This window comes from Pleurodeles waltl, chromosome 11, assembly GCF_031143425.1.
Source record: "Pleurodeles waltl isolate 20211129_DDA chromosome 11, aPleWal1.hap1.20221129, whole genome shotgun sequence".
Lineage (NCBI taxonomy): Eukaryota > Metazoa > Chordata > Amphibia > Caudata > Salamandridae > Pleurodeles > Pleurodeles waltl.
The window spans coordinates 899,612,354-899,637,417 of NC_090450.1; the positions used below are offsets into that span (position 1 = coordinate 899,612,354).

At 44.2% G+C, this 25,064-nt stretch overlaps 1 protein-coding gene across 5 annotated transcripts in view; it reads left to right on the forward strand.

Moving 5' to 3' along the window:
- The window catches only part of HECTD4 (HECT domain E3 ubiquitin protein ligase 4), a 1,724,100-nt gene that overhangs the window by 310,238 nt on the left and 1,388,798 nt on the right, over positions 1-25,064 (forward strand). For all 5 annotated transcript variants that reach the window (XR_011199486.1, XM_069214810.1, XM_069214812.1 and 2 more), the window contains exon 14: positions 24,061-24,131. Coding sequence is in view for 4 of the 5 variants with exons in the window: in XM_069214810.1 (XP_069070911.1) it covers positions 24,061-24,131 (71 nt within the window). In the remaining variant the exon portion in view is untranslated. The remainder of the gene's footprint in view (positions 1-24,060; positions 24,132-25,064) is intronic.

Below are 25,064 nucleotides of genomic sequence, written 5' to 3' on the forward strand. Positions count from 1 at the left end.
CCTTGTTACATAGTAGGAGAAAGTATTCAAAATACAAACAGTCCTCTCAACAGTAGTGGAAGCAAACTGAGGGGTAGGGGGAAGCGGTTGAGTAGTAGGTGCATGCAGGGCCACGTAGTAATAAGCATCCAGTTTGAGGCAGATGAGTGCCTACCGATAAGGGTGTAGCGCTGCAGGGATCCCCCCAAGTCAGGGAACTGAGGGATGGCAGGGGAAGATTCCAAATGGAGTGGTGTGGGGGGGGTGCGAAGGCATCAAAGAAGGTGGAGAGCAGACCATGGAAAGGATTCTCGCAATACCAGTGCACGTCGGAGGAGCTCACGTGGGGGAGGTCATCATTTTCTGTCAGCTGCAGGAAGTGGGTGTGGAGAGTGTCCCATGCAGGGAAGCAGGGTGCTTACTCAGATGGCAGACCTCTTCCTATCGTAGAGTCTCTTCTTTCGCCTTCCCACTACTTTCTTGTGTCCTCATGCCAGGTAGCCACTGGGGTAGCTGACGTGGCTCTTCATTGGAAGGTGAGCTCTGTTTAGGCTAAGAGCAGTGCCATGCCAGCAAGGCCCGCCAGGCATTTCTTGGTGTTTCCCACGCTTAAAAATACCTAAAGTGCAAGCCTTCCATGTGTGAATGTCTGGTAGCTCTGTTACTTCCCCATGGTGGCATGTATCAATCTCCATTAGTCATTAAGGTATGAGCATGACCACAGCATATGGCGCAGGTCCGCAAGTGACAGCAGGAGCAGCACAGTTGGGCTGCTGGGAAGTAACGATTAGGCTGCACAGGGGTCAGATAGGCTTGGTGGAGCAAAAAGAATTGTATGTTCTTAGAGAAGACTAGGTGGGAAAACTATAAGGCCCTTGCCCATTCCGAATCAAGCAGCACTCTCCCAATGTCGTCATACCACTTGTTCTGCTGTGCATTTAAGGGAACTTCAGAGAGTTCCCAAACAGCTCTGTATATCCAGGTAATAAAATGACGACCCTCCCCCCATGGTGAGTATTGTTTGGAAGACATGGATCTGTGGGAGGTCCTGCTGCTTGTGTGTCCCAAAGAGTCTGACAGGTTATATGCAATTGCCCAAAAGTGAGGATGAGGTGATCAGGTGTACGGGATGAGGTGTTCAAGTGTTGGGAGTTGCCCCTCGGAAAAAACATCACTTATTGTATTTAATGACTGCTCCTGGCAAGCAGTGCATAAACCAGGGTAGTAGGGGAGGTCCAACAGAGGAACATGGAGCGTATGCAGGGGCATGGTGTGAGAGGCGGCAGAGCTGAATCTGGCATCTATGAGCCACCTTCACCTGCGGGGGTGAGGGGGATGGGGCTGCAGCAGGAGACTGAGGGCCTGGTGCCTGACATGTCTCTCCCAGGTTGCGCTCAGCTATCCAGTGCTCCACTGACTCTAGCTGTGCGACCCGGCTTCCCCGACCAACAGACGCTGTAGTTTATTCAGGGAGATTCAATGGCACTTATTTCCCCAGGTAAGGCCAGACAGCATTGTATCTAGCTCACTGAAAAAAGTTTGAAGCAGGATTATGGTGAGATAGGTGAAATAATAAAGAAACCTGGAGAGGATAGCCATCTTGGTCAGAATTACCTAACCAAGGGGCCCAGGGTAAAGTCCTACAGAAGTGCATTTGTTCTTTCATAGCGACCAGAACTGCTCCAGGGTTGCCCTTGTATAGATCTGCAAGGTTATGATAGAGGTTAACTCCGAGGTAGCAGACAGAGGCCTCCTGCCATCTGAGGGGTTTGGAGTATCTCTGAGGTGGATCTCCTACGTGGGCACCTTGGGACTGAGTGGATAGAAGGAGGATTTAGTCCAGTTGACCAGAGAAGCAGCCCCTCCAGGGAAATAAGTTAATGTGGCGTGTAGTGGGGGGTGACCTTCATCCCGCTGATACTAGAGCAGGTAATCCGAATAGAAGGGCACCACGTGAGTCCTATCGGCTAATTCAATACCCCAGACCTGACACTCTTTCTGCAGCCATATAGCAAGAGGTTCGATAGCGATTGCAAACAGCAGGAGGGATAATGGGCACCCCTGCCTGGTTCCGCAGCCTACAGAAAAAGAGGATTAGATAAGATGACCCAAACACACCCGGGTGGTGGGGGTTGGTGTTTTGGAGCTTTGTATCCACCATTAAGCGCTTACCTATTCCCATTCAGACGAGAAGCTGAAAAAGGTAATCCCAAACCAATGAATCATAGCCTTTTTTTGATCTGAAGTGAGACAGGCTGCATGTGGGAAACACGTCTGTGCCTGGTTGTGGATGTGAAATAAATTCCATTTGCTTTACAAGTTACTACATCCCGGCACAAAACCATTTTGATCTGGATGTATAAGCTCAGGTAAAACCTGAGCATACCTGCTGGAGAGAATTTTACCCAAGAGCTCGTAATCCGTCCCGAGGATTGCGATGGTCTAATATGCTGCCAAAGTCGTGGGATCTTGACCAGGTTTGGGGATGGGGAGCAAGAGAGACTTCCAGCGCGATTACCATAGTTCCCTGGTATGGACTGCGTCACTGAACATCTTCGCTAGGCGTGGTGCCAGGTTGCTCAAAAAGGAGTAGTATTCTAGTTGCACCCATCCAGTCCCAGAGTTTTGTTTGTGGCAAGTTTCCAGATCGCTTGCTTAACATCCACTGACATCATTGCTGCATCCAAGGAGTGCCTGGCAGTAGTAGAAATATGTGGGAGGATAAGGTCACACAGGAAAGTTTGTGCCTCGTCCGTGGTAGCATTCGTAGGAGCTTCATGTACAGAGGAGTAATAGCAATGAAAGGCTTGAAGGATGTTGCATTGAGATTGAAGGGTTATACTCAAGGGCATGACAAAATCCATATTAGGATCCGCAGATTGCCTGGTCCAATCAGCAAAGCGAGGAGGCAACTTTATTTGTCGGCATCTCTGTGTTTTGGCTGCAGGTGCAGTAAAGTTGAAGCTGTACAGGCACTCCAGCAGGGCAGTGTACTGTGTCTTGGCCTCTTGGAGCGCTGGAGCTTTTGTGGCATCTTGATCGGCTTCTCTTTACAGCCGTGGCAGGAGCTGCTCCTGCTCTGTGATCTTCCTGCCTGGCAATCTGCGGACTCCCACTATCTCTTGCAGGCAGGCCCCCCCTTGTGACCATTTTGAAAGCATCCCATTCGATTGTCCTATTATTTAATGTGGGCTGCTTGCTTTTTGCGGAAGACTGGGTTTTCCAGACGGTCTCGGGAGAGTCACCAAGTTGGAGGGGGGACACTCCGTTGCATGTCTTCAATTTGTGTGTCATGGTCTTGGTTGATGCGGCTGAGATAATTGGCATGGCATACTGAGGGAAGCTAGGAAAAGGAGCAGAGAATAAGATCTGATCATACATAGAGATGGTGAGGTGCTGAGTGGAAGGTGTAGATTCTTGAGTGTGGGTGTAAGGTCCTCCATGTGTCTGCCAAAGTCTAGTGGCAGGTCCAGTCTGCTAAGCTTTCCGACTGTGTGTAAGGCGAGGAATGCAGCGGCAGGGTTTGGGACCTGTCCAAATGAAGATCTAGCATGCAGTAGTAGTCGTCCCCTAACACCCATGGTATTTGAGTCTTCTGACAAGTTCACTGGCAAGTTTGGTCCAGAAGGCCCCTTCATCAACATTTTGGGCATATATGCTCCCCAAGAGACCGCGGATGCCATCTAGTCAGCTGTCAAGGAGCACTCCCTATCTATAACTGTGTTGAGTATCTGAAAGGCGATTCTCGTTCTGACCTAGACCATCGTCCCTCAGGTTACGCTGATAAGTAGTGGCACGTATTGCACCCCACCTCCGCTTTTGTAGCCACTCCAATTCCCCCATATTAGTGTATGTTTCCTGAAGAAGTATTACATGCGCTTGTTGGCGTTTGATGTATGAGTAGACATAATATGTCCTTGCTCCTGCAAGCCTCGCACGTTTAGGGTGAGGAATCTTGTGTTAGTGGAGGGAGTCATGTCTAGTGTTGAAGTGTAAGCTTGATGCATGCGGATGAGAGTCCCCTGGAGCCACCACCGCAACCTGGTGCCAAGTCACCATAGTTGTGTGATGTGAAAAGTGCCTGCCTACTTAGGCATAGTGTAGGAGAGATGATACGGGGAGCAGTGTCAAAAAACAAGGGAAACATTCAGGGTCTACTGCAAATGGCAGTATGCCCAGACAGTTCATGATTGGTAAACCAGTTAGTGATTTAGGGGTGGTGGCTAAACAATCAGTGGCTAAGAATAGGGGGCCAGAATGCTCTGGTAAATCGCATCTGGGTTGTGCTGGGCCCGGCAGAAATTGCAGCAGGATGAAGAGGATGGGAGCATTCTGCAGGTAATGCGTGAGTTCATGAGCACTGCTGGTTTCTAGGGTGGCAGACTGTGAAGCGACCTTTAGGAACTACTGGGCAGTGGTGGGGGCAGGTAACCTTACCGACCATGGTCAAAGAATGAAATAACTGAATTATATGATAATATCCCCTATTTGAGGGGTAACCAGTGGCGGGGTCTGAGAGTCCGGGTGGGAGTCATCTGGGGGACCCAATTCCTCTTTGAAGGTAAGGATGTGCAGGCCTTTTCTGAGGTCATTTCCGGTCCCCAGTGATGCTGCCAGCCGAAGAGCATGTGGTCATCCTAGATGATGTGTTCCAGGGTGGGCGATGTTAGTTGGGGGTCGGGGGCACCCCATGGTGTGGTTTGCTTCGTTGTTTCCACTAAGGCCTAGAGGGGCCGGTCCTCTGCCCCCATAGAGAAGGTGTGGTGATGTTTGTCGGGCCAGTCTCTGGGGTCTGTGAAAAAGAGGGATTCGCCATCTGCAAAAACTTTGAGGCAGGCCGGGAATAACAGGGAGGATTGAACATATAGATGCCAGAGCCGTCGTTTAACTTACACAAAGGAGGAGTGCTGCCGCTGAGTGTCTTGGGTGTAATCAGGATACAGCATAATGTTCTTATTCTCAAGCTTTAGGGGTCTGTCTACCCTGGCAGCCCGAAGGATGGCACCGTGGCCTCTGGAGCTTTCAGTGGAGGCAAGCACTTTGTTAAGTTTATCTGATGTCTGAGGGTGCGGCGTTACTCCAGGCATTGGGGTGTCTGGAATGGTGGGCGGATGGTCCGCCGCCTGAGGTACATATCTGGGCGTCACTGACCAGAGGCGGTCTATGGGTGCGTTAACAGGGTCCCTGCGAAGGTGGTGCTAGAGGAGAACCATCGGAGAGGTCAGCTGTTCCGGTGCTGGAGTAGAGTCCCCCCAGGGGACAGTGAGGTGATCTTCGCCATCAGTCAAATGTCTGAAGAGTGGGTAGCAGCAGCCCTACTGATTTGTATGCCCTGGTGGCAGCGAGCATCTGTCTCCGCCTGGGGCGGAATTGTCTGTGGGACATGGTCACTGATTACCCCATGAGTTACTGCTCAGCGGCTGGGTGTAGGTTGAGGCCTCAATAGGCTTGTAGGAGAAAATCCCCCTCCCCCCCACCTCCCTAAGAGGTAAGAGTGTGTGTGTGTGTGTGACCAGATGCAGTGTTCTCGCCCCTGGGTACTGTTAGTATTCTCACACAGCCTTTGAATGCCACCCTTGCAGCCGTATATCGTGTTGTGCCCATTGTCCCTCTCTGCCTCATGCGAGTAGCTGCTAATCCCTGATGGGGCCCGGAAAGAGGAGTGCCTGATGGGTGATAGGTCAAAAGGGAGAGCGTGCTGCCTTCCCAGGAGATGTGTACCTTGCCACAAAGGACCCCTCATTGGTTGTTAGACAGCAGCCCAGGTACTCGAGCATGCAGCTCCCAAGGACCGTAGGCTGCAGCATCAGTGGAGCAGCCCACAGCAGCACCCTTGTAGAATCTGAGGCATGGCCACAGATGCAGGACCGTGATCCACTGCTGGCAATGGATTCTCGGCCTGGCGGCCTCGTGGTTGGTGATGGTAAACCCGAAAAACTATAATCTGTAGGTGTCTGTTAAAATGGGTTTGGTGACAGACGTTCCAGTGAAGCTTTCGGAGTGGAGGTTTCTGTGTTACAGCTTGATTGTGGCTTCTATTGAGATGTGGAGGTGGTTCTTAGTGGGGTCAGGGAAGTCCATGCAGGAGGTGGTTCAGGTGTTGAGGTTTGTAATGGAGCATGTGAAAATGCTTTGGTAGGATGAGCATCGTGACTGAATCGGGGTGAGCTTGTCAACTGTGATGTTGATAAAGATTGGGTCAAGAATGTACTTGTTGCGTGACTTATTGAGTGAGTCCTAATCTGCCCAGGTCTTCTAGGAGGTTGCTGGTGTTGGGGTTGGTTTGGTGCTCTAGGCAAAGTGGAGTTTTTTTAGTAGAATGAAGGAGTTTGATGGGAGTGTCAGGGGAGTGATGAGGTAAGCAAGTGTTCCACTTCCTAAGGTAGTGTTACTAGAGGTGCTGAGTTTGAAGGCCATATCTTCTAGGTAGTTGCTGGTGTTCGCTGGTGTTCGCTGAAGATAGAAGGTATTAAAGCTCCTGTTTGCCAGCACACATTAGTTTCAACCTTACCTCTCATAGGGAAAGAAAGCAAATATAAAATCAATAAATCCATAACATATTAATACAGAAAAGATTCACACTGTAAAACGCAATGGTTAACTACCCATAGAGTAGTTTTACAACTTGAAGAAATTGCTGGATTCCCGTTCTACCCTCACGCATCACCAGATATGATGTACCTTTTGGATAACAATTTGGTAGGACTTAGGCAGTTGGTAATAAGCCACAAGAAGAAGTTGTGAAAATAGAAAAAGTATATAAAGATGTTAGCCAGGAACCGGGACTTCTAGGCATGCTATCAAACTGCCCTCGCCGACGCCCAGCGGGGGGGGGGGGGGGAATCAGAGACCACAAAAGGAGAATTACGAATCCAACCACTAGATGGCAGAATAAGGCACAGCATGTAAATCAAGAAATTCCCAAAAGCTGCCGAACAGTTCTAGTAACCATTTTGTTGCACATCATTATAGATGGGGTTTGCAACTTCCATTATACAAAAAAACTGCCTTTTAAAGGTGAGAATATTGAAAAGAGTAAATTATACCGTCAACACGATTAACAAATTCTTACATAAGCGTGGTTTTATAATCAGCTGGGCAAAACAAACATAAGAGTTTGTGTCGACTAAAACAAGGGAAAGATGGGAAGAATACATTGTGCAAATGTAAAATTAGCTGTTGGAGATTAGGGTCTCCAATGTGCTTACCTTCATATATGTTGGTGTACCTGTACAGTTTGTGGCACTAACCTAGCATTGCTGTGAAGATCTGGTGACACTTTCTTAAGCAGCTTAGTGTTCCACAGGTTTGTTGACTGTCAGAAAAAGCATAGTTCAAATGTTGTTCAGTGAACCAATATATACAATGGGATTATTTAAATAATTTAAAACCGAGAACTCTGCACCTAGCCCTAAAACCGTTGTACCCCTATCTGGGTATAGGCAAGCTTTAGTACTGAAAGACAATGTGTATTGCCACTTTGTTATATGTGATTAAACACGATAAAAAAAAAATGTGGGTCACACAAAACTCATTCGCAGTTTAGTTATGTGTTCAATATAGCAAATTCCTTGAAAGTACTGTCATTTATGAAATGAGAATTATACCGGTTCCAGTAAAAAGAGATAGTTTATTAGCTGCATAAAGCACATAACTCTGTAGATCCCACAAAGAAGTAGGGGTGAAGTGACTCCTGTGCAGGAAATCATAGCAAACGCACAGTGTATCAACAGTGCACAAAAAGTACAACAGTATGTTGGTATGCACAGATTATAATCACAATACTTATAGTGATATTGCATCTTGTATACATAACTAAACTGCGATTGAGTTCAGTGCAAACCACTGTTCTTCTCTATATGTTAATTACCCGGATTCACGCAGACATTTGGTTTGCTCTTGTTTATAAAGAAAATAAGTTGCCTCATTTGATGCTTATCAGAGTTGTTTTGACATGGAACTGTGTAGGTAGAACTTGTGCTCAGAGTGCATGACCACATGTTGGCTTCACCAGAACATGCCCCTTACTGGAAGCCAGAAATGAGCTCTTTTCTCTCACATGCCCTGTCAATATTGCGAGGGGCAGGTGTCAATTATAGATTCTTACCCCATTTGTTTGTGCTGTCTTGATTTAGACCTCGACTCCTGTCACTGTGACTCTTGCCTTGGTATGAACTCTAAAAGGCGATCAAGGAGCTCAAAGCTTTTGATGGCCTGAGCTCCTGGAGATAGGAGACATTGACATTGTTGTTTTCAACCCCATACCACGTCACCTTCTTCATCGGAGACCAGGAGGAAAAACCACAAAAAAACAAAAAGCACTCAGGAAAAGGTAGGTCCACAAAACGACCCCAGACTCCCTCAGAATATTTTTCCTTGGAGTTGATGTTGAATCATTTAGATCCTGACACTTGTGATGGCTCTGATGTTGTTCCTCGGCCAGACCTAATCCTTGCAGCTACTGTTCCCGCTTGGATACCAACTCTGCTGTTGCAGTTATTTTTTATGCCAGAGTTTTCAGCGCTGGTACTGTCTTGTTCAGCTCTCATTGTACTAAATGAGACTGCTGGATTCAGGCGGCAGCACCATCAGGCTGTGGAAAACTGAGTCCAACTCCATTTTGTGGGACAACTGTCGGCCTAACCCTTCTGGCAAGCTAGCAGTACCTCACCAGCACCTAAAGGTGGTGGTGATTTGTGGCAGCTGTGCACATGACATTCTGATTTCTCAAGGAAATCATGGTGCACCACATCTCATCCTTTTCTCTTTTACATTTGTCTCACACATGGAAAGACAAACAGAAGAATACATTGGTTCAATATATTTTATTGAATCGACTGCGTTATAGATTAAATAGCATGTACTGCAATGATTAGGATGATAAAACAGAATAATAGCAATGCAGTGGCAAGGAAAGTAAAACATAAGAAAAGTCCCACCATAGTGTCAGAATGCTAAGGGTTAGAATTCGTACCTGCGCCACTAAGGTACTACTAGAGCACAGCAGTGTTAGCCCTAATCCGCCCTTCATGTTCCCTAGGAAAACACCATCCCTCATACCTGAATATGATATTACTGAAGAGGGCTGTTGGGCTACTGAGAGTCCTCTCTCAAGTAAATGGAAAGGCGCCAAGTCTCAGCAGATAGCTGCAGGGAAGCGACAGCAGTCAGTGGCAATATTCTGTCTGGAACCCTTTCTTTAACATAGGGGGCAGAGGGATGTTTTATAATAAAACATGTGGTGTTCTGAGAAACCTGCCTTAACCTAAGAACAGGTATGTTTCTCATGATGTGACAAAGATTGCGGCGTTCCACTTTGAACAAAAAAATATTGGAGACATCCTTGAGCAAAGCACAGAATGAGAATGTCCGAGTAAAAGGAATGAAAACAGTTTCTATACTAAAAGTGTATGAGATAAAGGAAAATAAAACATCACCGCAGAAGAGAGATGCTGCTCAAAAAATGAAATTAATTTTCACTACGCTAAAGGGCACAAGCTGCAGGCCTATGGCTAAAATAATGTGCCCATAAAAGCTACTAAAATAACCTCCCAACAATACCTCCTATACCTGGACCTCCTCTGCCGAAGTTCCATGCTCCAAGCACTGACCTAGCGTAATTTCTGAATGCAGTTTAGCATTTTCCAGCAAAATCAGCCAGGCCCTATGTTTATGCCTTGGTGTTGTTCGGCATTGGCCTGACTGCATGGATACTGAATCCATCTTTTTGACCATTTCTTAACTGTACACTGCCATGCCCGGTGCTGCCTCAGGAACTTACACCTCTGATGGCGCTGGAGTCCTTACTACCTCCTCCATCCGACAGATCCTCATCACCAGATGTCATGTAGAGAGGCCCAATGATTGATTGAGGGAGAGTGGTACAGAGAAAGGTTACATCAGTGGTTTGTTTCTGCCTACAACCCTATGACACAATATGGTGAAGATGAGTCGGAGGATCCCTTTGCTATACTTCAGTTGTCATCAGCTAGTGGCCTAGATACTTCTCTAGAGATAGAATTTGATTTTACCACTGACCCTCCTACCCCAGACGTTTTGTCCCTGCATTGTTATTCAAAAAGCAGCTGATGTCCTTAATTTACAGCGTCCTGCGGTGGATGTATTAACAGAGGTCCTGCTTCCTACTCAGCCAACCTCTGAGCCATTATTGCCATTTAGTGAGACCTTGTTAGACCCGGTGCTAGCAGCCTGGGAAAAGCCTTCTGCTCCTTCAGTGAACTGGCTAGTTGCCAGATGTTACCACTCAGCTCCCAACAACCCTGCTTTTTTGGAAGCCCACCCTTCACCAGAGAGTCTGGTGATTTAAGCTTCTTGCTCTTCCAGTCAACTACAAGGGACTTTCCCTTCTACCCCAGCAGACAGGGATTCCTAACATTTAGAGGCCTGAGGAAAGAAAGTATTGGTGTCTGGCAGTATGGCTTTAAAGTCCCTTAATACCAATTGTTAGTTTGCTCAGTATGTACAGGCCTTGTTAGGTGTCGCACAGAGTGTAGTTTCACATGTGTCCAAATACCTCAAAGAACATTTCCAGTAAGTTATCACAGATGGTCCAAATGCAGCAGAATACATAATTAAATTTGGTTTGGATATCACAGATTTACTAACTTGGCCCACGGGCACTTCGGTGACCATTAAACATTATGCCTGGTTTAGGACTTCCTTCTGATGTACAAGCTAATTTAGTGGACCTTCCATTTGATGGTTCAAATTGTTTGGAAAAAAGACAGATGCAGTGCTTGAACATTTTAAATCTAGCAAAGCCACAGTGCATTCCCTTGGACTTCAGCCAAGCCAGCCTCTGAGAGATTACTGCCACTGCCAGACTTTTCGTGGCTTCGCCAGAGGCTATTCTTTCTGGCAGCACAAGCTTTACATCCACAAGGTTATCGTCCACAAATCCATTGGTCCACCAATACAAAAGCAGAGGTGGTTCTCTCCAGCAATCTTCCTCCACCTCTTCCTCACCCGCCCTCACTGGAACACTGGAAAGCAGTCCTTGTTCTCTTCACAGTTCGCACCTGACTCCTCAAGGGGGAAAGGTGTCCTCATTTCTGCTGGCCTGAAGTGGGATCTTAAAATAGTAGAAAGGGTTATGACTTTCCCTTCTTGCAGGCCCTACCCTCAATTTCCCCCTCTAACCCTCCTCTAGATCAGTTACAAATACTACAGTGGGTGGTGGCAGCACTCATATTAAAAGGAGCAGTAGAGCAGGTCCCAGAACAGGAGAAATGGTTAGGTTATTTTTCCTAGAGCTCAAGAAAGACAGTGGTTTTCGTCTGACCCTAGATCTCCTGCACCTGAACTTTTTCCTCAAAAAGGAAAAATTAAAGATGCTGACCCTAGCTCATGTACTACTATTGTTGGAACCTAGAGACTGGATGGTGTCACTCGACCTGCAGGATGCGTACTTCGACACACAGGAAATACTTGCGGTTTGTGGTGGATTCTATTCACTACCAATTTACGGTACTATCTTTTGGTTTTACTTCAGCGCCTTCAGTCTTTACATAGGCGATGACAGTGATTGCAGCCCTTCTCAGGAGGCCAGGTATGCCAGTATTTCTGTACCTGGATGACTGGTTGATCAAAGGCAGTTCGCTGGAGCTGCTTTTGTGCCATCTGCCATTGACAACATCCCTCTTGTTTGACCGGGGCTTTTCCAGTATCCGTTAATGGGAGCTCTGGGGATTGTTTTTCATTTGAGGCGGAGCTTTCAGGTGCATTATATCTATACCCTTGATTCCTCAGGTTCTGAGGAAACTTCACCAAGACCAGAATCAACTCTTTCTCATCGCCCCGGATTAGCCCAAGACGGATGCGGTATGCAAACCTTTTCCACCTCTCCACATGTCCCCAGCTACACCTGTCATTCAGACCAGATCCACTCTCCCAATTGAGAGGGGGGTGGTTGTGCACTCCAATTCTGAAGCATACACCAACATGCTTGGAGATTTAGTGGGAACATCTGTGTTCCTTTCAGCTGACACGGGAGGAGATTGATGTTATTCTGTCTGCATGTTGCCCTTTGGTGCAAAGGAACTGTGCAATTGGCACTGTTGGTGTGTACTTAGCTGCCTTGTTTGCTTTCCTCTGTCTTCTGGATCAGCCATCAAATATCCCATTGTCATGTGTTTTCTGAAAGGACTGACCAATCTCTATCTTCCAGCGACCTTTATTGTTCCCCAGTGGGATTTAATTTTGCCTTGACTTTTCTATGGTGACCAGGTTGAGCCTTTACACATTTGCTCATTACATATGTTGACATTCAAATCAGATTTTCTAGTCACCATCACTTCTGATTGAAAAGTGAGTGAGTTAGAAGCCCTTAGTTGTTGTCCTCTCTTCACCTCTTTGTACCCGGACAAGTAGGGGTTGCAAACCAGGGCTGCTTTCCTTCCTAATATGCTAACACCATTTCACCTTGGCCAACCCATTTCAATCCCATCCCTCCCTCCCCCATTGCTACTAAGGAGGAGTGGTTGCATAGGGTTGATCCTGGGGGGGTGGGGTGGTGGGGGGGCACTCCGTTATTATCTAGACTGTACCAGAGATGTTTGCCTGGATGATCAACTCTTCATTGGGTGCCAAAAAGGGAAGACCGCGCAGAAGAGAACGCTAGCTAGATGGATTATCCTCTGTATTAAGACATGAGGCACTTTTGATCTGGGACACAATCCATAAGGGCTGAGACCACCACATCTTTGATTCTTTCACTTAAACTGTGCACTTTCCAATTTGCAGGACCATCCACTTAAAATGAGTGAAAGTATCCAAGAGCTGCTATGCTATGAAAATTAGTCGAATCATAAAAGGTTGCCAATAAAGCTTGCAGCAAATCTGTGTCACATCTATACATGACCATCACTTGTTAAACAGCAAAATACAAATATATTGTCCAGTGCTCTACCACTTGAAAATATTGTTCTGGCTATTACAATCTTCATTGCTTGTCACAAAAGCTTGAATAATTGTGAGCCGCGTGACAAACCCCAGAGCACTTTCCATAGATACTTTGTCCATGCATATAAACACAGGGCGCAAGTGTTCATATGTTGAGCAGCTCCAGAAAATAGCTTCCCCTTTTGTCATTTTTTTAACAGGAAAGGATGTTGTCTCCATGTTGCTTTTAAGGGCCTGTTGTGTTGTGAGTGCTAGGCCAAGCCACACAAATGGGTAAGCACACCCTATCTGCCACCGGAGGGTCAGAAAGACTGTTATGCCAAGTCATGAGAGGGAGTAAAGGGGGACATAGGCTCATTTTTTGAGGGAAGTCATTTCGCCTGGAAATTCAAAAAACATAATTTCCTGATGATCTAGAGTATATTCTGTGGAGGTAGGTTGGGGTGAACACCCCGGTCCAGTCATCTTTCACTTTTGTATTGCTATGATGTCAGCAGACTGTGCATGTTAGCATTACTGCAAAATAAATAAATAAAACTCTGGATGAGGGGAAAATATCACCATCCGTTGGCAATCTCCATTTGCTGATATAAAATCTTCATTTTCTCCAAGGCTCACATCCCCTCATCAGATCATACACAGACACCAAAGTTTTCTGTGTCTTCTCTCTCTTCAGCTGGAAGAAAAGGAAAATGGAAAGCATTGCAAGACCTCCTCAGGACTTAGCAATGGTTTTCAGTCTAGATCCTCATCCTCTATCCTTTAGGCTGCTGATAACCATTATTCCCGTTTGAGGATCCTTGACAAGAACCTGGCAGCCTTTTCAGCTTTTGCCATCAAACATGGTGTTTAGGACTAAATCAACCTGTGTCCTCATCAAGGGATACAGCTCGCACTCCAGAAAAGAGAAGGCAGTGATTTTTGGTGAGATCTAGATCTCCTTATTCTGATGTGGCTGACTCACATTAATCCTATATGCCCACATCTCCAGCAGCATCACCACCTTGTGTCTCACCTATAGACTATATTACTCTTTTGAGGTGTTTCTCAAAACAACTTCAAAACTTAATATCCCCTCTAGAATGAACTCATCCTGTTGTGTCAGTTTTCTTGGAGACATTACAACTAAGGGAAGCTCTAAAGCCTCTTCTTTCATGGGTCCCTGTTTATTAGACACAGCAGAAGAAAGATTCTTCACACATGCTTCAGTTAGGGCTGCAATTCCATGTCTCCTAAAAAGTACAGACCTCAGTAGGAACCTGATTTTCTTAAACGTCAGTAACATCAATGTGACATTGGTACATCTCAGTGCCAGAGACCACTGCGCCTTCAGGGGAAGAGAGTAAAAAAACTGGGTTATACAAGCAAAAATGTTTGTGGAACGGCTGCTCCACGTATTAAAATTGATAGTGCAAGGGCTCTCCTGGGCAGATATCAGCAAGAAATCATGGGCAGCATGAGATCCTTCATTGCCAGTTACCTAAAACATCAACGACATGACGTTGTAGAAAAACTCAATTGATATTGCCAACCAGATAATTAGCACAGCTGTTGAGGTGACTTCGGAGAGCTAGTTTCCACTTCATGTTGCCATAGGGTTTCAACCAGGAGATCTTCCTGGTTCCGTATTAACCCCCTGAAACCAGAAGCCCAACTTAAGGTCATGAACCTTCCTTTCTCAGAATTGTCTCTTTTTGGGCACCACAATGATGATGAAGTTGTAAAAATGAAAAACCTAGTAGAAAACCTCAAGGCAGTGGAAATGGAAGAAATGAAGACATTCTTCAGGCAGCAGTGAAATGCTGAGGACCACAGATGCTACCCGTACAGCCACAGCAAAAGTATCTGAAGGGCCAGAAATAAATATGCAAAAGAAGACCGTCGAAACACAAGACACCATCAAAACAGTCATGACTGAGGCAGACCCCATCAAAACTATGCACAACAGCCACACTCAAGGAGGCACCAGCTCTCAACAACTATCTGCTGAAGCTCAGTCAGTTTGGCATTGGGCCAGGGACCAATCAATATCAGCAGTCCACATCCAGGACTGATCAATGAACAGGCGCACAGCTTTTCAATCACTAATATGAGTACCACCACAAGTGGGTCCTGGGTGACAGTTACATACTATCCCTTTGAAGGGTTGGGAATCACTTCATTAGACCTCTTCACAATGGCAGAAAACAAAAGAATGCTGAGACTTTGCATGCAGATGACCAGAACAAAGATCAAAATGCAATTTTGATATGCCTTTCCTCTGATACCCTCTGTAATAGTGAAACTGAGAAAGTCTCCAGAAAAGATGATCTTAACAGCCACAGACTGACCTAGGCAGTGGTGGTATCAGGACCTTCTACAAATCTCCATCAAACCACACAAGAGGCTGCCACTCGAACCCAATTTGTTACTAGACTTCATGGGCAGGTTCATCATAGCAGCATGACTCCTGTAGTCAGAGTATTGACATATAAATCCTCCTCCACACGTAAAGAGATGCTACGAGGGCAAACGTCCTTCCCCAAGAACCTGATCAATATAATGAAAGTGATTATGTTTGTGGTGTCAATACAAAGGACACAACCCTATTGCCTAGAAAGAGGACATTTGTCATACCTCACCTGCTACATTTAGTCTAAACTAACCTACAGTTTACTTCTGGAAAAGTGCATTTGCCAGCTACCTCAGCCTACAGAAAATAACTACATCCTGTTTATTTATTTATTTTTTAAAGTTCTCGTGATTAATGGCTTCTTAGAAGGGCTCAAAAACAGTTCCTACTAATCATATCTCCTACATATGCTTTGCATTTCAGCAACTTTCCTGGAAAGTAGCCTTTTTAGTAGCCATCACATCTGCTTGCAGAGTAAGCAGAATTCAGACTTTGCTATCCATTAAGCCTTGCACATTCTGTTATATCCACATTATTCTATGAGGACACATGCTTTGTCCATTCCGGATGATCTTTATGACTTTAATATTAATTGAACCGTTACTCTAACCACTTTCTTTTATAATCCTTCTACACCCGCAGAGCAGTCCCTTCACTCATTGACAAAAGAGGAGTAAAACAGTTATACCTTGGCAAGACTAAAACCCAGTCAGCTCTTCATGAATGATGGTCATCTACTGATAGATGGATAGTGGATGCATTAATGCTTGTTACCAATTGGAAGGCAAACCAGTTCCTGGCACATCTAAAGCACACTCTTCTACAGCTAAAGCAGCTACAACAGCATGGCTACACTATATTCCTATCACTGTTATTTGTAAGGCACAAAACCTGTAAATAAGTATACGCTGATATGATGTTTGGCCAGGAAACACTTTGAAACCTATTCATCTCTTTACACATAAGGGTAGTCCTTGATTTCACATATCCATTTAACTTTCCTGCAGTCCAAAAGCCACTTTCTGTAACTTCAGTTAGGTTGCTACTGTGCTTAGGATTATTATTGTAGATACTACGGTGACTCAGAAGAAAAGGCTACTTACTTTTAGTTTAGGTTCTGCATTGTAGACAATGTCATTTGTCATAAAGGACCCTTCGCTCCACGGCTGTGTATGGATGGTCATTGAAACTTCTTGTAATACAGTTTCTGTAAAACAAAAAAAACTAACTCAGTGGGCAGCTGCCAGTGCAGTGCATCATAGTAGGAGAAGTCCTGGAATCTTAAAGGCAGAGGATATCCTGTTTCTTAGCTTTTAGAATAGGCCTGGAAGGTTAAAAATTTTTTTTCTATATTACATTTTCACACCTTCTTATAACTTTTGCAACTAAGATGCTTGAATGCATACTTGTAGTATGTTATTTTTAATCGCTCATACCTGCTGTTTCCAGCGTGTGGTCAGTCGACCTCCAGGGGTCCGTGACACATTCCGGGAGGGAGGGGGGGGGGTGGCTGTTGGCATCTTTAGGCCTGGGAGTGCAGGAAGACACTTCTCCAGCTGGGGCCTTTGATTTTTAAATGTGTTACTTAATTTGTACTACAGTTTTAAAAGCACTGCAAAGTAGTTTGTATATCCAGCAGTTTTCGGGCAAAAATAAGTATCAAGATAACTCTGGAGAATACTGTACCTGCTGGATAGAGATTGGAGTTTGTTTAGTGGCAGTTTTGAATCATCTAAGGTAGCAGAAATGGTTAATATGCTCGCTGTAAAGAACGTGAATCATGCATATATCAGAAAAGTATTTTATGCGCATATTACAGTGGGTTACTGCTATTATCACAGATATTTTTTGTTACTGCGCATTTCATAAGTTACAATCATAATCTAGCACAGCGAGCTGTGAACTGCCATAGAAGAGCTGCATACAAACTGCATGGTACAAGTTGGAAAGTTATGTATTTTCCCAGTCTTTCATTATTATGGTGCTGCTAAAAAAGGTTTATTTAATAATAAACTGTTTATTATCGTCTTGTTGAAAAGGTTTTGCAGCTGCTGCTGGGGTTGGGGGCGAAGCTCCTCCGCCAGAGCAGAGGAGCTGCCCCTACCTACAGGGAATTTAGGCTTTGCCCGACGGACCGATCGGAAAGGTCGGTGTGTGGTACGGTTTTTTGCCAGTTTCTGGGCCTGTTTTATGGTCGACTGGGCCGGTTTTCACTGTTGAATTCTCTGATATTAAAATAAATATTACCTGCCTGGCGCTCAAATCTTTTGTCTCCCACACCTTGAAAAACAGCTATAGAGCATATTTACAAGGTCAAAATTGTTAAGATTTCAAATGATTCGCTAATTGGAGGCTACTTTTGTTTTGATGGCCGGCCCGCTTGGGCCTGTTGTCCGTCCCAGTCCTACTCTGGAAGGACGTGTGTGCTATGTATGCATTTCGGACTGTCAGCTAGACGAGAAGTATTTATTGTCGCCCTTCACTTGTAGTTTGTCTGCGCGGCTTTGAATGTTTAAAAAGACGACGCTTTAAGGCCACAAATCCTAATTTAGCCATAGGACCCACAACCTAACTTTGCGCCTTAGTGTATTTTGATGACAACGCATAGTTCTTTAATGTTACCCGTGACCTTTGGTTACTGTTTTCTGGAGCTCTCTCTTAAGTTGTCTTTCTCTGTGTTTTCATTGCCAGCAGATAAGTTATTAAAATGGTTGTTCCCGTGCTGCCCTCACCCTCTATGCTCTTTGATTGTGGGTAGCGTTTACCTTTATTCCAGCAGTTTGTCATCGGCTAGTAGTGAAAAAACAATACAAATAGAATTGCTTGTTTTAAACACATGTAAGTCAGAGACATGACGGGATAGTGCATGTATGTCGTGATTACCGCACGCGTTCCTTGATTTATCTCTGAGTAAAATTTCCTTACCAGCATGAGAACAAACGTGACCTTAAAAGCCGAAATCACACCTCCTGGTGGAATTGGAGTTCGTTACCGGTGTAAGGAGTTGAAGCAAATTATTTTTTTCTAAATGTGTTTATGGTGTCTGTATTTATGTATGTATATGATATGTCGGTATATGATCTTTTTTCTCAATTATTATGTGGCATGTTCCGTTGATAAAAATCTTGTCTAGTATGTTGGTATTTGTAATGATGTAACATGGCTCCATGCCAGAACACTGGGCATGGAACCAGCTTGTTCTGAGGTTCTGTGATGCAGGGTTCTCTGCATGACAGTTGATATGCTGGCTGTTGGTTGAGGCTGTAATAAATACCTCCTACCACATATCTTCATCTGGTGTGGATTCACTTTATTACACTGGCGACGAGGGTGGGATAAAAAGGAACCCAGAGGAAGGGACAGCCTCAACAACAACAAAGAAGGAAGAGCTTGGATTATTTAAGAGAAAAATGGGGATAACTTACAGAGACGTGCTGGGAGAGGATCGAGCGTCTTGCAGCATGTTCTAGCTTAGAAAAGTGTGAAATTGCGGTTGTAGGGGCTTTGTGGAAAGCTGTTTGAGCATTTACTAAGGATCAAAGTGGTCTCTGGATGCTTCACGACGTCAGAAGGTCAGTGAGCAATTGAAAAAGGACTGTAAGCTGTGGGAATTGTTGGCGGCCATCTTGAGTGTGGTGAAAGGAGAAAAACAAGCCAGATTGACTGAAGAAAATAGACTGGATGTTTGGTTGCGGCCATTTTGAGTGAGGAAAACGATCCGAGATTGCTCAAAGAGAAAGCAAGCCCAACTGCCTGAAGAAAACGGACTAAATGTTTTGTGGTGGCCATCTTAGATGAGGAAGAAGGAATTTTTTTTTTATTTAAAAAAAAAATATTTTTTTTTACAGCGCAATTGTTGGAGGACATCGAAGAAGAACATCGACGGTCTATTGGAAGTTGAAACTTAGACGGAGACTGGATAAGGATCACTATATTGGTTTGTGGTCACGGGAATATACATTTCTTTGGAAACTTTATTGCACTTGTGGAATACAAGTATTGGGTGTTGTAAAATGAAGTAAACTGAAAAGGTCGTCTCTGCGGTGACAAACACACCTGAAGACCCGTGTTTGATATAGCGGCATCGTGCTGGGACATACGGTGACTGGGAAACCATTTGGACTTTAAGTACTTTTAGCAACTAGTAGGGTTTGGAATATATTGTGGGGAAGAAGTGTTTTACACCTCTTGTGAGTATGCAGAATGATACGGCGCCGCCGTTTTTCTTGTCAGATCCAGGAGAACCGGTTAAGTGGAAGAAATGGAAAAAGATTTTTGAGAATTATGCCAGGGTGTGTGGTACGAATTTGAGTGGTGAAAGGAAGCAGGCACTTTTGTTACATTGTTTAGGGGGTGAAGGACAGGAGGTGCTGGAAAATCTACCTCCATTGTCGCAAGCTGATCAGAGGGGGTTGAATGAATATGAAATATGTGCAAGACAACTAGATTTACATTACTTGCCAAAGATTAGTACTATTATGGAAAGGTACCATTTTGGTTTGCGGGAGCAAGGGAAAGAGGAGAGTGTTGAAGAATATATTACGGCGTTACGGAAGTTGGCTTCAAGTTGTAAATTTGGGGCGTTGGTAGAAGAAAGGATTAGAGATCAGTTTGTGCTGAGGGGTTGCAGTGATAAAGTGAGGGAAGAACTCTGGCTAAAGGACGAGCCACCGTTGGATGAGGTTGTTAGTATTGCAAAAAGGGTAGAGCATATGTTAAAGTGTGTTGGAGAACTAAGTAAAGCACATAAAGAAGACAAGGTCAGTGTAAAAGCACAAGAAGCGGAGTGTCAAGTCATACAAAAAGATGAGAAGAAAAAAAAGTATGAGGGTGTCCGTGAGAAAGGTGTTGTAATTGAAAATAGTGCAGAAAAGACACAGGGGAATAGGAGGTTTGCAACACCTTTTCAAGGAAATTGCTACAGATGTGGAAGATTTGGACACATGGCTAATGCAAGTGAGTGTCCTGCTAATAGGATTACTTGTAATGTTTGCGGAAAAAGAGGACATTTTGGGAAAAATTGTAGGATGAGGAATAGGAGAGATTCTAGATCAGAAATAAAGGAAGTCAGTTTTCAAGTTAGTGAGAGTGAGGTGGAACATCCCTCTGAATGGGTTTTGGTGGGGGATGTTAGAGTCAAAATTAAATTTGATTCGTGCTCTCACATCACGTTTCTCTCAAAGGATCTTTTTATGAAGAATTTTCAAGGAAGGAAGAAACTGTTCAAACCTAATATTAAACCTACGGGTTATGGTGGGTTGCCAATTAAGTTATTAGGTTATTTTGATGACTGCATTGAGTAGGTTCACTGATGCTAGGATTTATGTTGCTGAGAGGGGTGATAATTTGTTGAGCTGGAGTCATCAAGCACGTTTGGGTGTCATTCTCAATCCTAATGCACATCCATCTGTTCAGGTACAATCTATTGAGGGTGACGAAAACAAGTTTGTGAGAGCTTTTGGTGAATTGTTCAGTGACACCTTGGGGTGTTTAAAGGGGTACAATCACCATATTAAGTTGAAACAGGGCGCAGTACCAGTTGTGGCAAAAGTTAGACGCATTCCCATTTGTGTCCAAGACGCTGTACAAAAAGAGATAGATAAATTGTTGTCCACTGGTGTTATACAGCCTGTAGAGGCAACGGAGTGGTTAGCTCCCATTGTTGTGGCACGTAAACCAAATAATGAAATCCGTCTATGTGTGGATCTTCGTGCCTTAAATAAAGAAGTGGTGGTTGACAAGTTCCCAACTTCCCAATATTGAGGAATTAGTATCATCGTTGGATGGTGCTTGTTATTTTACCACTCTGGATATGGCATCAGCATACCATCAGGTTCCGTTGAGTAAAGAGTGTCAAGAATTAACGGCTTTTATTACGCCAATGGGGGCCTTCAAGTTTTTGCGTATGCCGTTTGGGCTGGTTTCTGCGGCCTCAGTATTCCAGAGGATTATGGAAGATCTTTTTAAAGGCATTTCAGGCGTAAAGTGCTACCAGGACGATGTATTAATATGTGGGAGAGACGCGAGAGAACATGATGAGAGGGTGCATGCTGTGCTTAAAAGGATGCTTGATGCTGGGTTATCTCTTAGGCGAAGCAAATGTAAATTTGGAGTCACTGAACTGGACTATTTGGGTCATCATATTTCACGGCAAGGGGTGAGTCCTAAAAAAGATTTGGTGGACACTATCGAAATGTTAAAAGAACCGTGTACAAAAGATGAGGTTTCTTCATTCTTAGGTATGGCAGAATTTTATAACAAATTTATACGAAATTTTGCAGATAAGACAGTAAATCTAAGGAAGTTGATGTGTAAGAATGCAGAGTTTGTTTGGACGGAAGAGTGTGGTACAGAATTTAAACAAGTAAAAAATGATCTCAGGAATGCACCAAACTTACAAGCTTTTGTACCTGGGAATCCCACTTTCATTGTTACTGATGCGAGTATAAAGGGGCTGGGTGCTCTTCTTTTTCAGATCAGGAAGGGCCAAGAGGTGCTAATAGCTTGTGCTTCAAGATGCTTGAAAGGGGCAGAGATAGGGTATTCTGTTATAGAGAAGGAAGCGTTGGCAATTTTCTGGGCCATAAACAAGTTCTGAAAATTTGTGTGGGGATCTTCTTTCGTAGTCAGGTCTGATCATAAACCCCTGAAAGAATTTTTTTTGAAGAAGGGTTTGGACTCAATTTCCTCGAGGATCAGGAGATGGGTCATTTCCTTACAGGAGTATAACTTCATGTTTGAATACATTCCGGGAAAGACAAATGTAACGGCAGACTGTCTGTCGAGATTGGTGGAGGTGGTAGGGAATGATAAATCTCAGGATGAAAATGATCAATGTGATGCTGAGTGTGGCATAAGAGTTTGTGATGTTACGCTGGGGGCTGTAAAGGAAGATGAATGGAGGGATGAGTTGCAAAAGGATAGTGAATTGTGTTCTGTGATGTCTCTTTTGGAACAGCATAAGTCTCGAAGTCTGGTTAAACCTTGGTCGTTAGTTGCGAATGAGTTAGCCGTTGTTGATGGTATTCTAATGAGGGGCACAAGAATAATTCCCCCATTGAGTTTGAGAGAAGTCATCGTGAACATGGCTCATGAAGGGCATATGGGCATTTCTAAAACCAAAGAGTGCATCCGTCAGGATTTCTGGTGGCCTGGATTAGATTTGATGGTGGAACGTACTGTTAGGGAGTGTACACCTTGTCAAGCTAGTGATAAGGTGCTCAAACCAAGATGTTCACCTATGGTTTGTAGAAGTTTACCAAAAAGTCCATGGGATGAATTAGCTATCGATATTGTGGGGCCATTGCATGGAGAACATCAGACTCCTTACCTGTTGGTGTTGCTGGATTTGTATTCACGATGGGTGGAGGTGAGTTTGGTGAGAGAGATCACTTCTCAATCTGTGATCAGTTTTTTAGAATCTGTGTTCAAATGCGAGAGTTTTCCTAACTCTATTCTTTCTGACAATGGTCCGCAGTTCTGTTCTGCTCAGATGGAGGAGTATTTTGTAAAATGTGGAATTGTACATAAAAAAATTGCGTTATATCATCCAGAGGCGAATGGTGCTTTGGAGAGATTTAACAGGACTTTAAAAGAGAGTATACAATTAGCAAAGGTAAACTGTTTAGATTGGAGAAAAGAACTGCAGGGTCGTATAACAGCTTACAGGTACACTCCTCATGCATCAACGGGGAAGACTCCTTTTGAACTGCTCAGGGGAAGGTCTCCAAATACTTGTTTGTGTCCTGGCTGGATGGTTGCTGGGAAGGGTTTGAAAAACAATGGTATTGGGGAATGGAGAGACAAAGAAGTGTCTCTGCAAAGCAAAAGGAAGATTTATGTTGATAAAAGGAATAATGCGAAAGTTACAAATTTTGAGGTTGGAGATAAAGTAAAGGTCAAAGCTCCTGTTAGGTGTCAAAATTGGTCAAAATATACCTCTCCAAAAACTATCATTAAGCTGTTTAAAAATGCTGTCAAGACGAATGATGGTCGCATCTGGAATCATAGTCGTGTAGCACATTTTGGGGGGTGTGGTGTGGCCGACAGGAGAGATGATACTTCTTATCGTTTTCCCTCTGACATTGATTTAAGGTCTGATCATACTCGTAGGAGTGTCAGAACACGCAGGTTTCCTTTACATTTGCGTGATTTTGTGTAGTTCTTTCTACCCTCTTTTTCTTTCTGTTCAAATGTGTTTTTGTTCTCATGTTACTTCTGTTCTAATGTAAAGAGGAAGAAGTGTAATGATGTAACATGGCTCCATGCCAGAACACTGGGCATGGAACCAGCTTGTTCTGAGGTTCTGTGATGCAGGGTTCTCTGCATGACAGTTGATATGCTGGCTGTTGGTTGAGGCTGTAATAAATACCTCCTACCACATATCTTCATCTGGTGTGGATTCACTTTATTACAGTATTCTATTTTGCTTTCTGTCAGATCAATTGCGTACATGAAAAATATAGATACAAAATTGTCAGGCAATTAAAGTATATCATATTTTACCAAAGTTAATGGTTTTGTTACAATGTGTTCTGTTTCATTGACATGAACTGATGTCTGATGTATTGAATTTGTTTTGTCGTTTGTGTGAATTATGTGGTGTCTCGTCCCTCATTTAGATACAATGATCATTGCCTTTTGTGCACTTGCGTTAATCGTACTTCAATATATCAATTTCCACTTTGAAATGCAGAGTTTTCAGAAATTTCAGAGAATTGTCAATTTTATTGAAAATGTTCCAATTTATTTTCTTTATTTTATTGTAGCTCTGGTTTAAACCTCTTGTATCCCGGAGAGATGGAGCTTAATAATTTACTTAAGCTGGTCTTAACTGAAGGTAAGACACTTGAAATTACCTAGGGCAGTAATCATTAAATAAACCGGACCATCTTTACATTATTCATAAATGTGTTTTAATTAAAAAAAAATATTGTTTCAATAGTCTGTTCACATTTCCTAGCTTGACACCATTTCATATGAAAAATGTTAGTGCTGTGAACTTACAACTAAAGACATTTTGAACAGGGGCACAACTAGACCGAGCCTTTCGGGGTGGGACCATTTTCAGAGCTGAATCAAAAATATTGGTCTGGGCTCCCTTCATTTTATGGTACAATACCATGATATGGTGCGTCGTTGTTCTCAAAGAAATGCAGCCAATAATTAATTTTTAAGTGCATTGGCAAGTGATGTTCAGGGTTCTCCCTCGAGGAATTATAGCAGCCTTCATATTGTTGTGACATATTAAGCAATTAGACCCAGTAAGGTGTGGAATTCCGGGTCCTACTCTGCTGAGCCATCGGAGGGAGTATTCTATTGATGAAGCCAACAAAGGGTGAGTAGATTAAATACTTAAGGTACGCCTGTCTCTAAATAAGGCGGGCATACCAAAGGTTTGGCATCAGGGTCCTTAGTCACATTTGTAACAGAGTACTGGACTGCCAGCATTGCCCCAACCCTCCACCCCCACCAGCAGCAGAAGCTGCAAAACCTTGCACAGCGAAAGTATAATAAACTGTGTTTATTATCCTTTTGTTGTGAAAGGGGTGGGTGGGGCATTGGGGGTGAGGAACAGTGAAGTGAGTGCACTGTGCACTCCCCTCAGAGCGCATGTGTGTTTGGCCGGCTGTCTTGAGCCGGCCAAACACACATGCGCAGTGTGCTCTCTCCAGCCAGGCACTGTCTTGCCGGGCAGGAGAGAGCAGGCTCAGGCTCTGAGTCTGCCTGGGAGCTCCCTGGCTGGGTGCTCCCAGCCAATCTTGACACTGCT